We start from the raw sequence: 14,685 nt of genomic DNA, 5'->3' as shown, positions 1-14,685 counted from the left end.
CACAGCTATCATTGCACACATTTAGATGGATGTTTCCTTAAGCCAGCTATTTCAGAATGTGTTTTTTCTATATCTTATTGAACATAGATGTTTTCCATACAATGTTCCAATTACTGTTTCCTCTCCAACTCTTCCCAGATCCTGCCCACTTGCCCTCCAAACTGAATCTCCAGCTTTTCTCTTTCTTCTTAGAAAGCCAACAAGCATATAAAGAATAATGACAAAAATAAAATAAAATAAAACAAAAACAAACCAGAATAGGTCAAAACAAGGAAATAGAAGAAAAAGTATCAAGGAAAAGCATAACAAACACATATAGACAGAGAGACACATGTTCACATACACAAAAATCCCACAAGAACTCAAAACTGGAAAATATAACATGCAATCAAAGAGTCAGGAAGACTTTTTAAAAATCTGACAAAACATTATGAGAAAAGAATCTCCAAAGATCCCACTGAGTTCGTGTTGTGTAAGCCAGGTTTCCTGCTAGGTCTCGGTCCTATTTAGTCTCAGGTATTTGGCCACCCAAGCAGTCTTGTCGATGGGTTACATCCCTTGGAGTAGATATATGATCCAATCCAATATGAAGCCATCCAATGGAGCACGGGAGATATCAGTGGGCATGCCCCAAAGACAAACGGCCTTTTCCAATCCCCACAGCCATCAGTTGCCCATAGTTCCTTGACTAAAACTAGGACTTCAGTAAGCCCCTCACCCATCCGTGCCAGAATGTGTACTTACTTGATATTATTATTCAGGTATTGTGCATGCTGCCATTGCTGTTAAGAGTTGACGTTTGCAGCAGCTTGTTCGTGTTCAGAACACTTAACTTGACTGCACTCTTACCTAATTCTCCTATGCATTCTTTCTCCTTTACCAAATGATCCTTGAGTCTTAGGACAGGAAGTTGTAGTATGTTTGTCCTATTTAGGGGTATACACTCATAGTCACTGATTCTCAACTATTTGACCAGTTATAAGTCTCTGCATTAATCACTGCCTACTTTAAAAGAAGTTTTGGTGACCAACATTGAAATGTATACTTTCTTAAAATTTCTTCTGCTCAAGAGATTAGCACTTTACCTTTTATTCAGCAATTTTCAATTGAGCAAATTTTCATGGCACAGGTCAAAAGCAGCCAGACTCTTTTCACTGTTGTTTGAGATCTTGATCACCACAAAGACCTCAGGAAGTGGGCCATGCTGTCCACCTTACAATCAGCAGTCATATTCCAAGAATGTGCCATTAATCTCTTCCCACAGCACTCAACAGTTTTCCAACCCAAGTTCCAAATTTTCCTACCAAGTTATTCAATTACATTAAAGTCACACAGTCAAATTTGTCACAACAGCTCCCCACTACAGGTCCAAGTTCCCATGTCTGTTTCAGTTATTTTGCAGTGATAAGACATCCAAACCACAAGAAAGTTGGGTAAGGACTACGGTTACTTAGATGAGGACTGGCATATTTCCATTATGGTTGTGACCAATGTGACAGGGAAGGCATGGCGCCAGTCAAAGAAGGCATGGGGACAAGAGCAGAAAACTGACTAGTCACATTTTCATCACCCACAGAATACAGAGAAATAACACGAGGACAGCTTCAGTTGGTGTTATAAAAGTAGACTGAACACCTGAGCTTTATTTATATACTATTACTAATGTGAGTCAGCAACATTAGAACTCTGTGTAAATCAGTCCCTTAATTCATCCTCCCAAAAGTGTGGCTACTGGAAGAATCCATCACCAGGCCCTGATGGATACACCCACTTACTCTTAATAGATTTTCAAACTAAATCACCTCAATATTAACCCAGCTTCATACTCATTTAATAAATCTATAAGAATTTCATATTTGTATTGGAATGCTAAAATCTATCATGGCAACAATATTCATTTCTATCCTGGTAATATTGCACAAATGTTTGTAACAGTTGAAAAATATCAATTACACTGACATCATAATCATTCCAAACTAACCATTCCAAATTTATTTGTACAACTACAACATAACATGGGGGATGCATAAGCTGTGAATATTTCTTTTGACCTTCCTTGACAGAGTCTGGCCCTCAATCATTTGTCATTGTTTTCACATCTTAGTAATTTCTTCTTTTAATTATATGATAGCAATCTCTCCTTTCACCCCCAACACCTGAGTGGAGAGGGGAGGGTGTGTTACTGTCAGAATGATTCCTTCCAGCTCCAACCTGGGACCATACAGAAGATGTACTTCTAAGACATTTGTGTGGATTGAGAGTACGGACTTCACTCCTTCCCAGTAATTTTCACAGAAGCCTCACTTCTTCACATGTGAGACAGAAAGAAATGTTTCTTCCTGATCCTTCATTTTAAAGTCTAATGAAACCATGTGATTTTAAAAGCACACACTAAGAATCAGTCACAAGGTTCACGTACTGTTCTCCAAATCATTAGTATTGATTTATTAGTCTCACTTGGGGAGGCATAGACTGAAGCATCCATGCATTCATTGTTTAGTGCTGCTATGTAGATGATGAGTCTTCACAACTCCTGTTGTTCCATCACCCCAACGTTGCAGAAAGGAGACTGCCTGGGAAGTGTATTCATGGTGCGTCACCTTGCTAATTGCCATAGTCTAACACTGATTGATCACTCCCTCTCCGTACTATAAAATCAGTATTCTACAAGTCTTGATAAGAAGGTAATATTAGCATATATTCATGTGCATAAAACTAAAAATGCAACTTAATTTGCTATTACTGCTTAGCAAATTAAGTAAGATATTTAAGCAATACACATTCACTATGCTAAAGTTTTTATGACTTTACTGGGGAGCCCAGTCATGATCTTCCAATCTACAATCTGTACACTAGTCAACCTTTGTTCATCTCGAAATATGGGATGCGTCTTGCAACCTCAAGCAGCAGAATGTAAAAGTTAGTTCCTTGAGGTTGTAGATCTGAATAGAAGTTCCTCCTGACAGCCTCTTCAGTTTTCAGGTGGACTAGCTTTGTGTACTTCATATTGATGCTTTCAGGGAGATATCATCTGTGAAGTGTAATTAAAGCAATCACTATGCATTTCAAGAAGGATTCCCTTAAGCCAAACAGAATTTTTTAATTAGGGAAAAATCATTCTTCACGTTTCAATATTAATGTACAAACTATAGCATTTTCCTTTTCATTGTGGATTACTATTGATTTTACTATAACTTAGCTTCCTTTTCTAAGTACTTACATTTATAGTTTATAACAGAAATTTATAAAGTACAAAAACAGATGTTCATTGCCTTAGGAGTACAATTAACATTTGACATACATAAAAGACAATGTAATTGACCTAATGCTAAACAGTCTACGAAGACATTGCCTTTGTCCTTCACACATCACAAGCATTAGTATTTATGTTGATAACCTGATTTCTCTTTCCCAAACTATAGACAAAACTGTGTGATGCATTTATATTCTTTAGGATTTTTATGGAAATGTATAATTTGCTGGAATACTCATTCATAAGATATAACTTATAACTCATACAAATTCCATTGTTCCTTGACCCTTGGATGCATCATGTCATAAGAATGGGTTGAAGTCAGTACTTTAATTTTGCCCAAACTAAATCCTCCAGAATCTCATAATATTGTCATGCATTACTTTAAGTGGCAAAAATAAAGCATTTAATGTAACATAGTGATAAATATATACAATTAAATCATGTTTAAACTATGGACTCATGTAGAAATATAGTTTCCCTGAATATGTTCATTTTATAAATAAGTTATTTGAAAGTGATTTCATAAACCTAATAGTTCAGTATATTTATCAAATATTTATAATATATAGATACAGACATAAAAAGATCAAATCATCTCTGATGTAATTTTAGAGACATTAATAATAATACCTTTTCTTATTATTTCTCTGTTTCTATCATTGATCTTTCCCTGGCACACTTTAAGTGCTGTGTGAATTGCAATTTACTTTGTAAGATTTGCTCTGTATAAAGTTCTAACTTCTTTATTTTCTTCTTTTTCATAAAGCTATTATATTCTTCCTATTAATTGTATCTTGTCATATGTTTCTTTATCTTATCATATTGTAAAATCAAGATGTGTGTATTCCATAATCTCTTTCTACTAAGAGAGTGCTGGTCAATCATTCTACATAACTAAGTAGAAAATAACTAGAAATGCAAAGGAGATTATTTTGTTTTTTTTTTAATGTCGAACATTATATAAACATGGAACCAGTAAAATGGCTCACATGATTAATGTACTTGCCATCAAGCCTGATGACAGTCCCTAGACCTATGGTAAAAGGAGAAAACCAACTCCCACAAGTCATCTTGAGAACTCCACATGGTTATCATAGATTGCACAAACATATACACTCCTGATATACATATCTACACACTAAAAAATAAATACAAAGCAATGAAAATTGCTAATCCAAATATTACATATCAAGGACCATTTACTTCCAGTCATTTTAGTTCAAAACTACTGTATTTTTCCATTCAACATGACTTGCATTGACATCAAGCTTTCTATATTTGAAGAAGGATACTTTAGTTTTATGAAAATGTAACATATGATGTTCAAAGATCCAGATTTTATTTTTCAAAAAACATATGAATTGAATTATATACATATATATACAAGTGAATGTAAAAAGAAACCTAATTTTCTTTCCTAAGTTCTTACTTTTCTACTATATGTTATTAAGCAAAATTTTAATAGTTTTGAAACTTTTATTAATTTCTAAAACATAGCTAATACATTGGTAAACAATGGCTAGATTAGAGTTGATTAATGACTGGTTAATACTATTTTTTCTACTTTGACTAACAGGTATCAAAAGTGTTATTATAGATTCTATCCTGATGACTTCAGAAAGTCTAAATTCCAACGACTTACTGGCCTTTACCAAGATTTAGTTGGAATGTGGTTACTTATCAGATTTGTTTCAATTAATACAATTATGTTGCCTATAATAATCTCTTGCAAAAAGAGTAAATCATTAGTCTCTTACAAAACAAATAATGCTGAACCATGAACCTTGAGGCAGAAAAATCACTAAATGTGGGACTAGAAGGAGCAGTGTCTTCCTTCACTATGAATCCTTAGAGACAGGACATTTAGAAGCAGGTTATAAATTTTGATTAATTTGACTTAAACAATTTTTTAGATTTAATAGTCAGAACATATATGCTGATGAAAAATCAGAAAAATGAACAGAAAGGATGGAGGAAGTAGGGAGGGAGGGAAGGAGGGAGGGAGAGAGGGAGGGAGGGGGGATGGGAGAAATGGAGAAAAGAGGAAACAAGAGAATGTAGAGGTGAGGAAGAAAGAAGGGCTGGGGGGATAGGAAGGGAGAGACAGAAAAGGAAGAAAGAGGGAGAGAGACCGGAAGGAAATAAGGAAGGAAGGAAAGGAGAATGAAGGACATGAAGCAGGAAGTTCATCTATAATTATTTCATGAACTGGAAGCGTGTGTTATATTAGATTATATCTTTACAGAGACAGATGAATCAAGATGGTAGGAACTCATGAATTCTAGAATGACAACTTTGGAGACTTCAAAGGACCAAACTAGGTCCTCCATACATGGAGACAGTTGTGAAAATTGGTCTATCTGAGGGGCCCCTGGCAATAGAATGAGGACATTTCACTGGTGTGTGAGCTAGCTTTTGGAGCCTGTTCCCTATGTTGGAATGTCATGCTCAACTTTAATGCAGGGGGAGGGACTCGGTCATACCTTAACTCAATGTGCCAGGCTTTGTTGACTCCCTATGGAAGGAGTGGATGTAGGGTGGACTTAGAGGGAGGGGGAGGGGGAGGGAGAATTGTGGTTGGATTGTAAAATGAATTTTAAAAAAATAAAATTAAAAAAAGAATGTTTCTTTGCTTTAGAAATGGCAGGAAAGTCCCATGATTTAGTATAATTAGGTGTATAAACTTGAACTGTAAAGATGCGGCCAAGTTAATTTTAAAGAATATGTTGAGAAAAGAACAGGATTTTGAGACTGAAAAACTTTGGGAATAGTACTTCAATATCAAATGTAATAAAAATTCACTTAAATTAATAGGTAATTGTATCTTCATTAGAGATAAAGAGTTCTGATTTCTTAAATTATATTTTACTGTAAAACCCTTTGTTTGACATTTGTCACAAAAACATACCTGGTACAACATGTACTCACTTGTTTTTAGTTTATCTAGAAGCAGCACAGCAACTTAGATTGCAACAGTTCATATCTATCAGAATTCTTTGTCATAGTCATGGATGGGTAATTATAGAACAATCTGGCTATGGGAGTAAAGAACCAGGACTAAGTTATTCATACCCTGGAACAATATTCCTGTGCCACAAGCAGTACATGGTGAGGAGTTAGAGACAGAAGTGAAGAATAATCAATCAAAGGTTGTGGTCTTAGTACCACATGAAGTGTTGTCTGCATTGGGATTGTATTGTCCAGTTTGCAATAGCCATGGCTACCTTTCTGAGAGCAAATTGTTCTTAGTTTCATACTTGCTTACTTTGGAGTTTTTCTGAGCATTTTTTTTTGGTAATTTTTAAAATTATACCAGGTTTAAATTGGAAACATTTCCTGTTTGAATAAATTTGACTAACTTTGAGAGAGCATTCAATGATAATCTAATCACTGTAGATTATACTTAAGCCCTGATGACTTTATGTATTATTACCTATTTTTGGAATCAGGATGCTATAGTTTTGTTATTGATGTCATTTCCACTCTTAATGCTGAACTTGGCTTCTGAGAATTTAATCCACTTTTGTGTAACCTACTTCTGATAAGTATTTGTTTCTTGAACTATTGTAACAGTTTGCCAATTTTTAAATACAGGTAATGGGCTGGGAATTAGAATTGTCGGTGGTAAAGAAATTCCTGGACATGGTGGAGAAATTGGAGCCTATATTGCTAAGATTCTTCCTGGTGGAAGTGCAGAACACACGGGGAAACTTGTAGAAGGTAAGAATTAGAGACTATATAACAAAATACAGTGAGTTTGCTCATATTAAACATCATTTATTTGTATGAAATTAATAGCCAAATTTGTTTAAATTTTATGTCAGAAAATCTTGTGATTAACGGTGGTCAGTTTTGGCATAGCAGTGTTATAATGTATTACGATACAATGGAAAAATAAGATAATTTGACTTTCACTTGCATGGCTGTTTTGGCAGTTGACTAGCCACTAGTATACTTTACTTTAAAACACAGTCAAGATTTTTATTTATGGGTAATTTTTAAAACCTTTAACAACCTAGTTTAATATTATATTATAAAGAAGAAAATGTTACTGAAAGCAGCCATGAAAATATAAAACAAAATTCAGCAGAGGCTAAGGTCAGGTATCTAGCTACAGATGGCTAACAAGCCAAATCCATCTGCCACCTGCTCTTGTCAACAGTGTGTTTTGGAACATAGCCAGGATTACTAACGTAGTTGGAAACACGCTGCCATAGCAGAGACAGAGATTACGTGATCAGTGACATCCAAAGTATTTACTTCAGGAATTTGACGTTTTTTTTGTGGTTCTGTTTACATATAGACACTATTCACCCCACTGTGAACATTTTAAAATAACTTAAGCCTCGTCATCTTTACACAGCAAATTTATAGATGTATTCTATAAATTGCATTATGATAAATTCTGATTTTCTAAAAGATAATGTAACCCTTCTGTATGCAAATTCTATAACATATACATGCAATATTCATGAGCTACATATACATATATATATTAACTATTATACATATAGCTCATGACTTCTGTTGATATTGTTTATATTGAGCATTTGGTTATCACTAAAATGTTTATAAACTACTTTATTCTAAAAAAGGTGTTTATTTGGGAAAAGGTATTTTGGTCTCTTGTTTTAAATTTTGCCTGCTATTGCTCACAGTCTTTACTTTAAAATTGATTCACTGTCATTTTAAGTGAAATGTGTTAGAACCTACACACGTGGACCGTGGATATTTTTATAAGTCATTATTATAGAATTTAAATAGATGATACATGATATTTATTTGCCAAAATTAAGCTTAAGCCATTTTGTCCAGCTTATTGGAGCAGTCTGTATACATCCCTTCCAGTTTCAAATTCAGACACTTCACAACAGGTTTTTCAGTTGGTTGTGGTAGGGTTATTTAACATGGAGAGAGTAAAATGCTAAAATTCACTCCCTATTTTGGTTATTTGCTTTTAGAATGACTTTGTTTTATTTAGTTTCTATCTGTATGTCTGTCTGTCCATCTGTCCATGCATCCATCTAACTGTGTGTGTGTGTGTTTCAGTATTTTGTTTGTAAATGACCATGTACCTATATGTCTAACTCATACATATCTTGCTCTTCAGCATAAGCTTCTAGGAGATAAACCAGGTCTCAAAAACTTGCGGAGTGGTGGTGATACAGCTTTCATTTTTGACATTTATCACTTTTCATTTAATCACTGAAGATTGTATTTTGCCATGGATTTAACTACTAATCAAAGAATTTTTAAAATTTTTATTTCTGCTATTTGCTTTGTGATTAAAATTCCAAGATGTTTTTAACCCGTTGGTGTTGAGGTTTAAGTGCAGGAAGCTGGAGAGTCCTGTGCAGTCCCATGGTGGGTACCAGACAGAGCAGAGTGTTCCCTCTGGTGAGGCTTCCAAGTAAAAACACAAATAGTTACAGATAAAGATAAGAACATCAAATGAGATGCTCACATCCAGCAGAAACCGACGGAGCTTTCTGTCCCTGATGAGAGTCTCGTAGCTGGGCTCTCCTTTTCCACAGCAGGCACTTTGACTTGGAGTGAGGAGCAGCCATTCTTAAATGAAGGCCATCAAAAGACACTTTGGCACAAGTATCTTTGGGTCTGAAAGAGGATGTGGGCCATGAGACTGATGTTGGGGCTCATGCTGAAAGAACAGACAAGCAAAGCAGCTCTGACTTCTACCTCAGACTGAAATTGTAACCCTGGCTCCAGGAATCCTCAGAGGCAATGCACTCCCTGTCTGGAAACTAAATCTCACATGGGACCCTTTGCCTCTCCCTAATGCTGATATTAAAGGAGTGAGCTCTGTTACTCTTTTTGGCTGGCTCACTCTTGTGTAGCCGCGGGTGGCCTTGAATTATCAGAGATCCATCTGTCTGTCTCCTGAGTCCTGGGATTAAAGGTGTGTGCCACCACTGCCTGGCTTCTGTGGCTAACTAGTATGACTGCTGGAATTAAAGGCATGTATCATCACTGCCTGGCTTCATGACTGTCTAGCTTTGTATTTTTGATCTCCAGTGGATTTATTAGATCATGAACAACATATCACCACATGAGGCTGAATCCAGCTTCCAGAGTCAACTTCTTGGTGAGCTCAAACAGCACATGGCAGTTTGTCAATATAATATACATTACTAACTATTCTAAAAAGTCAAAAGTATTTTGATTTTTTCTCAAAAAACTGTCTCTATTTCATTCACAGGCTGATATATGTGTACATAAGCTTAAATTACAATTAATCCCATTAACACATACTTTCACTTATATATACCTTATTTATTGGTGAGGAAATTTAAGATTTATTCAGCAAATTTCAAGGACTCAGTAGAGTAACACCAACTGCCACTCACCGTGGATGCTGGTTTCCCCAAATTATTTTTCTGTGACTGAAAATTTCAATACATTGACCATTACCCCCATTTCCCTCAGTCTCAATATTCTACCTTCTGCTTTTAGGAATTGTAAGAATATTAGAATTTAAAGCTAAAGATTAATTATGAGATTCTGTGTCACAACTGCCTTTACAATTAAAGTTCTCTTCCTGACTCATTTATGTGAATTTTAAAATCATATCTCAGAAATGTTTGCAGTGCTCTGTGCATTTAACCTCTCAAATAATATCATGAAATAAAATTCAAATTGTCCTTTTGAGTATTCTCAGTGGAGATAATGACATTGCCACCTGTTCAACAGCACCTGTGTTTATTGGGAAACAATTTTCCTGAAAGAAAGTGATGATATTCTGTGATAAAACTATCATCTGAGTAATAGAGTACATTTACATGCCATTAAAAGAAGTTATTATGGATGTATGAATTTTAAAAAGGACTAAAGAAATAACAATAGAACTAGCAATGATTCAACCTGGACTCCTAAAGCAGAGGATGTAACTGACAGTTGTTTCATCCCTACTTTTAACTTCCTTTGCCCATTCAATTGACTATTCATCTCTTCATAATTCCCATACTTTTATATTCGGTATGTTTATATTAACTAGGCATGCTATTCTTCAGATGTGATAGTTTTAATATGCTAATATCATTTAATTAGAAAGCCATTAGAAACATCCATCCTAGATATATTAACAGAATCAACTAAGAAATTCAATTATAAATTTTTAAAATATCTGAACTTAAATCTGCTTAAAATGAGGTAGTGGCATTATGCATATTATATTATTTCCTGAGGATCAATCAAATTGTGCCAACATGCCCATTATCTTCTTGTTATTATTCAGTCATGTGTTGATTTTATCTTATTCTAGTAGTACACAGTATTCTAAGACAATGGATTATAGTAATAAATTTGCCTTGGCATGTGTATCAGTCCTTCAAGGAAATACTGTACCACAATGGTAGAATGTTTTAGTGATCATTATGAACAAAAAGAAAAAAATTTATCACAAAAATCTCAAGTTTAAGATGAAAATCCTGCCAAAATTTATTCCCTTCTTTTTGTTTCAGAACACTTGGATTGGCAATTTTTGTATTCAAGTATAAAAAATATATTACTTTATTTCAATAAATCAACTTAATCAATTGTCTCTTCAGCTGTTGGTAGGAAATTTCATTACTTTCATTAAATGGTGGTTTTGTCTTATATTCAATAAAAAAGTGCAATTAGGAATTTATTTTGTTTTTTATTCAGAAACAGTTGTATTTCCCACTTCCCTCTCCCTCCATGCTCCAATGCCCCTCACTGACATCCCCCATCCTACCCCCCATTCACTACCCAGGGAGGGTGAGGGCTAGGATCTCTCCCATGTATCAAGGCTGAAAAAGCATCCCTCCATGGGGAATGAGCTCCCAAAGTCCATTTGTGCACTAGGCATAAATACTGGTTCAACCTTCAGCAGTCCCATAGACTGCCCAGGCCTCCTAACTGGTACCCACATTCAGAGGGCTTCGTTGGGTTCAATTCTGATTCCCTAGTTTTATGACAGTGTTACATGAGCCCCCACTTGGTCAGGTCAGCTGTTTCTATGGGTCTCTCCAACATGGTCTTGGCCCCTTTGCTCGTTTTTTCTCCCTTTCGACAACTGGATTCCAGGAGTTCAGCTCACTGCTTAGCTGTGAATGTCTGCTTCTGCTTCCATCAGCTACTGGATGAAGGCCCTAGGATGGCATTTAAGGTAGTCATCAATCTCATTATAAGGGAAGGGCATTTAAGGTAGCCTCTTCACTATTGCACAGATTCTTATTAGGAATTTTGTACTTTCTAGAACACTGAAAATAATCCACAATACTGAGACTGCTTGTCAAAGCCAGGGTGCTTCTTCCAAGATGTGTGACTTCCTTACTGTGCCCTGCCTGGTGTTGGCAAGAGAAGTTCTGTATACAAGGGAAGCCATACAACTTAAGGACATCTTGTAGCAATTTTTCTTTGGGGTAGTACCATCTTCCATGGACCAAACAAGAAGATTTAATTGTTCCTAATTCTTTTGAAAAACTCAAACACATTTTCTTTGCTGAAAGTTATTCCCTAATTTAAATTCATGAATCTTTCCTGTATGGTTTACTTTCCGTCAGTTAACAGGATTGTATCCCATCCAAACTGGATTAATAGCAAGCATGCTCAGACAAGGATGATACTGACATCTCCCTAGCAGAGGGACAGAAAAAGATATGCAGAACTCCATCAACCTTGTTCCTTTCATTACTTACCCTAAAAATCACATAGCACATATCAGGTTTCTGTTTGTTCACTGATGTCTTCCGTTTTTTAAATGTCTGCAACTTTAATTAATATTGTCATGCATGTAATAATCTCTAAATTATCTTGCTTTATTAAAAATAAAATGGAATCGTAAATAATTTGTGTATTTTGTGCCAACTTTTGCATATTTTAATGTTTGTTATATTCAGTAGAGCTAAATGTAGTGTTAGTATGCATACATTGTAAGCATTTTCCTATTTACTGATAACAACATTGACCTAAGAGATTGTCTAGGAGTGTATTTGTATACAACCAGTAACTGTATAGTGATAGGCAAATCTTTTAAGCTCTTCTGTGTCTCTTTTTTATAACAGATTAGACTAGAGCATATGAAAGGACTTGCTTTATAACACTATTCTAAAGCCATATACTGGTTTCTAATTTAATAATATATTCAATTTACCTAATACTCCAATAAGATTTTTTAAATTGATTTTAAGGTAGCATACTACCAGATTTCATCATGGCACTTGCATACGCATGTATCATTATGCTTCGTCCTAATCCACCCCTCTACCACGTTTCCCTCCCTAGTCCATTTATACTCCAGGGATAAATCCTGTTCTACTACCTGTTGCCCCATAGATTGCCAAGGCCCCCTCACACCCTCGTTCAGGGGGTCTGGATCATTTCATGCTGACCTCCGGTCAGCTGTTTCTGTGGGTTTCACCAGCCCTGTCTTGATCCCTTTGCCCATCAGTCCTCCCTCTCTGCAACTGGGTTCCAGGAGTTCAGTTCAGTATTTAGCTGTGGGTGTCTGCCTCTGCTTCCATCAGCCACTGCATGAAGGTTCTAGGATGGCATATAAGGTAGTCATCAATCTAATATAAGGAAGGGCATTTAAGGTAGCCTCTCCACTATTGCTTAGATTGCCAGGTGGTGTCATCCGTGTATATCTCTGGAAATCTCACTAGTACCAAATCTCTCCTCAAACCTATAATGGCTCCCTCTATTTATACCAAGTATTTTTAAATGTGCTAGTACAAAGCTTCCTGCTTCAATTTTCTTCTCAAGTTGCATATTCATGTTTTGGAGCTTTTGAACAAACCCTGTCTTTGATATTTAATAGGAATTGCTTTGAGTTGACAGGAAAATTTGTATACATAAACATTTTTAACATCATTGATTCTTGAGTACTGTGGCCGTATAATTATATTTGCATTTCTTTGTATCATCATCAATGGTCTTCATAACTTTTGTTCGTTGTATTCAAATGATTTTCACATAATTGAATAAATCTATTCCTGGCTATTTTTTTTAAATTTTATATCATTATAAAAATGTTTGCTCTCTTGTCATTTACAGCAGTGTTACTGATTTTTGTATGTTGGCCTTGTATGTTGCAACTCTGCTAATTTTATTTGATAATGTGTTTGTGGCCCTGAGTTGCAAAATTATGTACGCAAGTAGTGAGAGTTTGACTGCTACTTCCTTGTCCCAGTGCCTTCGCTGTCTTTTCTCTTGCTCTTAAAGGACTGCACTAAGTAAACATGCGGGGCACAGGTATCCTTGCTCTACTCCAGATCGTACAGAGAATTGTCCAGTCTTTCCCATTCATTATAATACTAACGGCTGGCTTATTGCAAATGCACTAAACTATTTTTTCTTTTTTTTTTTTTACACCTCAACACCACATAAAAAGCAATTAATTAGATGTTAACTAGTTCTTTGTTTTAGTCTTGATAACTTCACTAAGCAAATTACCTACTCTAAGGTGCTGTTCTCTTATTCTTTTTTTTTTTAATTTATTTTCCAGTTTAAATTTAGATAAGAAACAAGGTTGCTTCACAAGTCAGTTCCAGGTCCCTCTCCCTTTCCCTCCCTTCCTCCCATGCCCTCCCTCCAACACTCCCCCATTATCCCCTCATTGCCCCAGGGAGGGTGTGGCCCTCCATGGGGGTGTCCATAGTCTATCATTTCATATAGGGCAGGGCCTAGACCCTTCCCCAAGAGTTCAGGGTGAGAGTGCACCTCACATTGTTCTATGGGAGTCCAAAGTCCATATGTATACTTGGGATGGGTACTGATCTGCTGCCCAAGGCTCAATAGATTACCTAGGCCTCCTCACTGACACCCAGATTCAGGGGGTCTTGATCAGTCCCATGCTGGATTCCCAGGCTGATGCCTGGGATTTAAGGGTTAACCTTTGTCTGGTCAGCTGTTTCTGGGGGTTAAACCAGCCCAGTCTTAATCTCTTTGATCATCAGTCCTCCCTCTCTGTTACTGGCTTTCTTGAGTTCAGCTCATTACTTAAGCAAGGGAGTCTGCCTCTTCTTCGATCAGCCACTAAATGAAGTTTCTCTTTCCCAGACTCTCTGGCCATAGGATTGTAGGCTGGCACTCCCCAGATCTATGTCTAAAATCCATATATGAGAGAGTACATGCCATGCTTCTCTTTTGTGACTGGGTTACCTCACTCAGGATGGTTTCTTCTAGTGTCATCCATTTGCCTGCGAATCTCATGATTCCATTATTTTTTTCTGCTGAATAGTACTCCATTGTGTAGATGTACCACATTTTCTCTATCCACTCTTCAGTTGAGGGACATCTAGGTTGCTTCCAAGTTCTGGCTATTAAAACTAAAGCTGCTATGAACATAGTGGAACAGACATCTTTGTTGTATGAATGGGCATTTTTGGATATATGCCTAAGAGTGGAGTTGCTGGGTCTTGTGGTAGGTTTATTCCCATTTTTCTGAG

At 36.2% G+C, this 14,685-nt stretch overlaps 1 protein-coding gene across 1 annotated transcript in view; it reads left to right on the top strand.

Annotated features, from left to right (window-relative positions):
• Positions 1–6,850: 6,850 nt before the first annotated feature.
• Positions 6,851–14,685, top strand: part of LOC121137976 (protein piccolo-like) — a gene marked incomplete at its 5' end in the record, with an annotated part of 28,290 nt that continues 20,455 nt past the window's right edge. The window contains one exon of the mRNA XM_040740834.1: positions 6,851–6,976. Within this exon, the coding sequence (XP_040596768.1) occupies positions 6,851–6,976 (126 nt within the window). The remainder of the gene's footprint in view (positions 6,977–14,685) is intronic.

This window comes from Mesocricetus auratus, unplaced genomic scaffold (genome assembly GCF_017639785.1).
Source record: "Mesocricetus auratus isolate SY011 unplaced genomic scaffold, BCM_Maur_2.0 contig_6008_pilon_obj, whole genome shotgun sequence".
Taxonomy (NCBI): Eukaryota; Metazoa; Chordata; class Mammalia; order Rodentia; family Cricetidae; genus Mesocricetus; species Mesocricetus auratus.
Note: the sequence above shows the minus strand (reverse complement) of the source record. Positions and strands in the feature narration are given on the sequence as shown.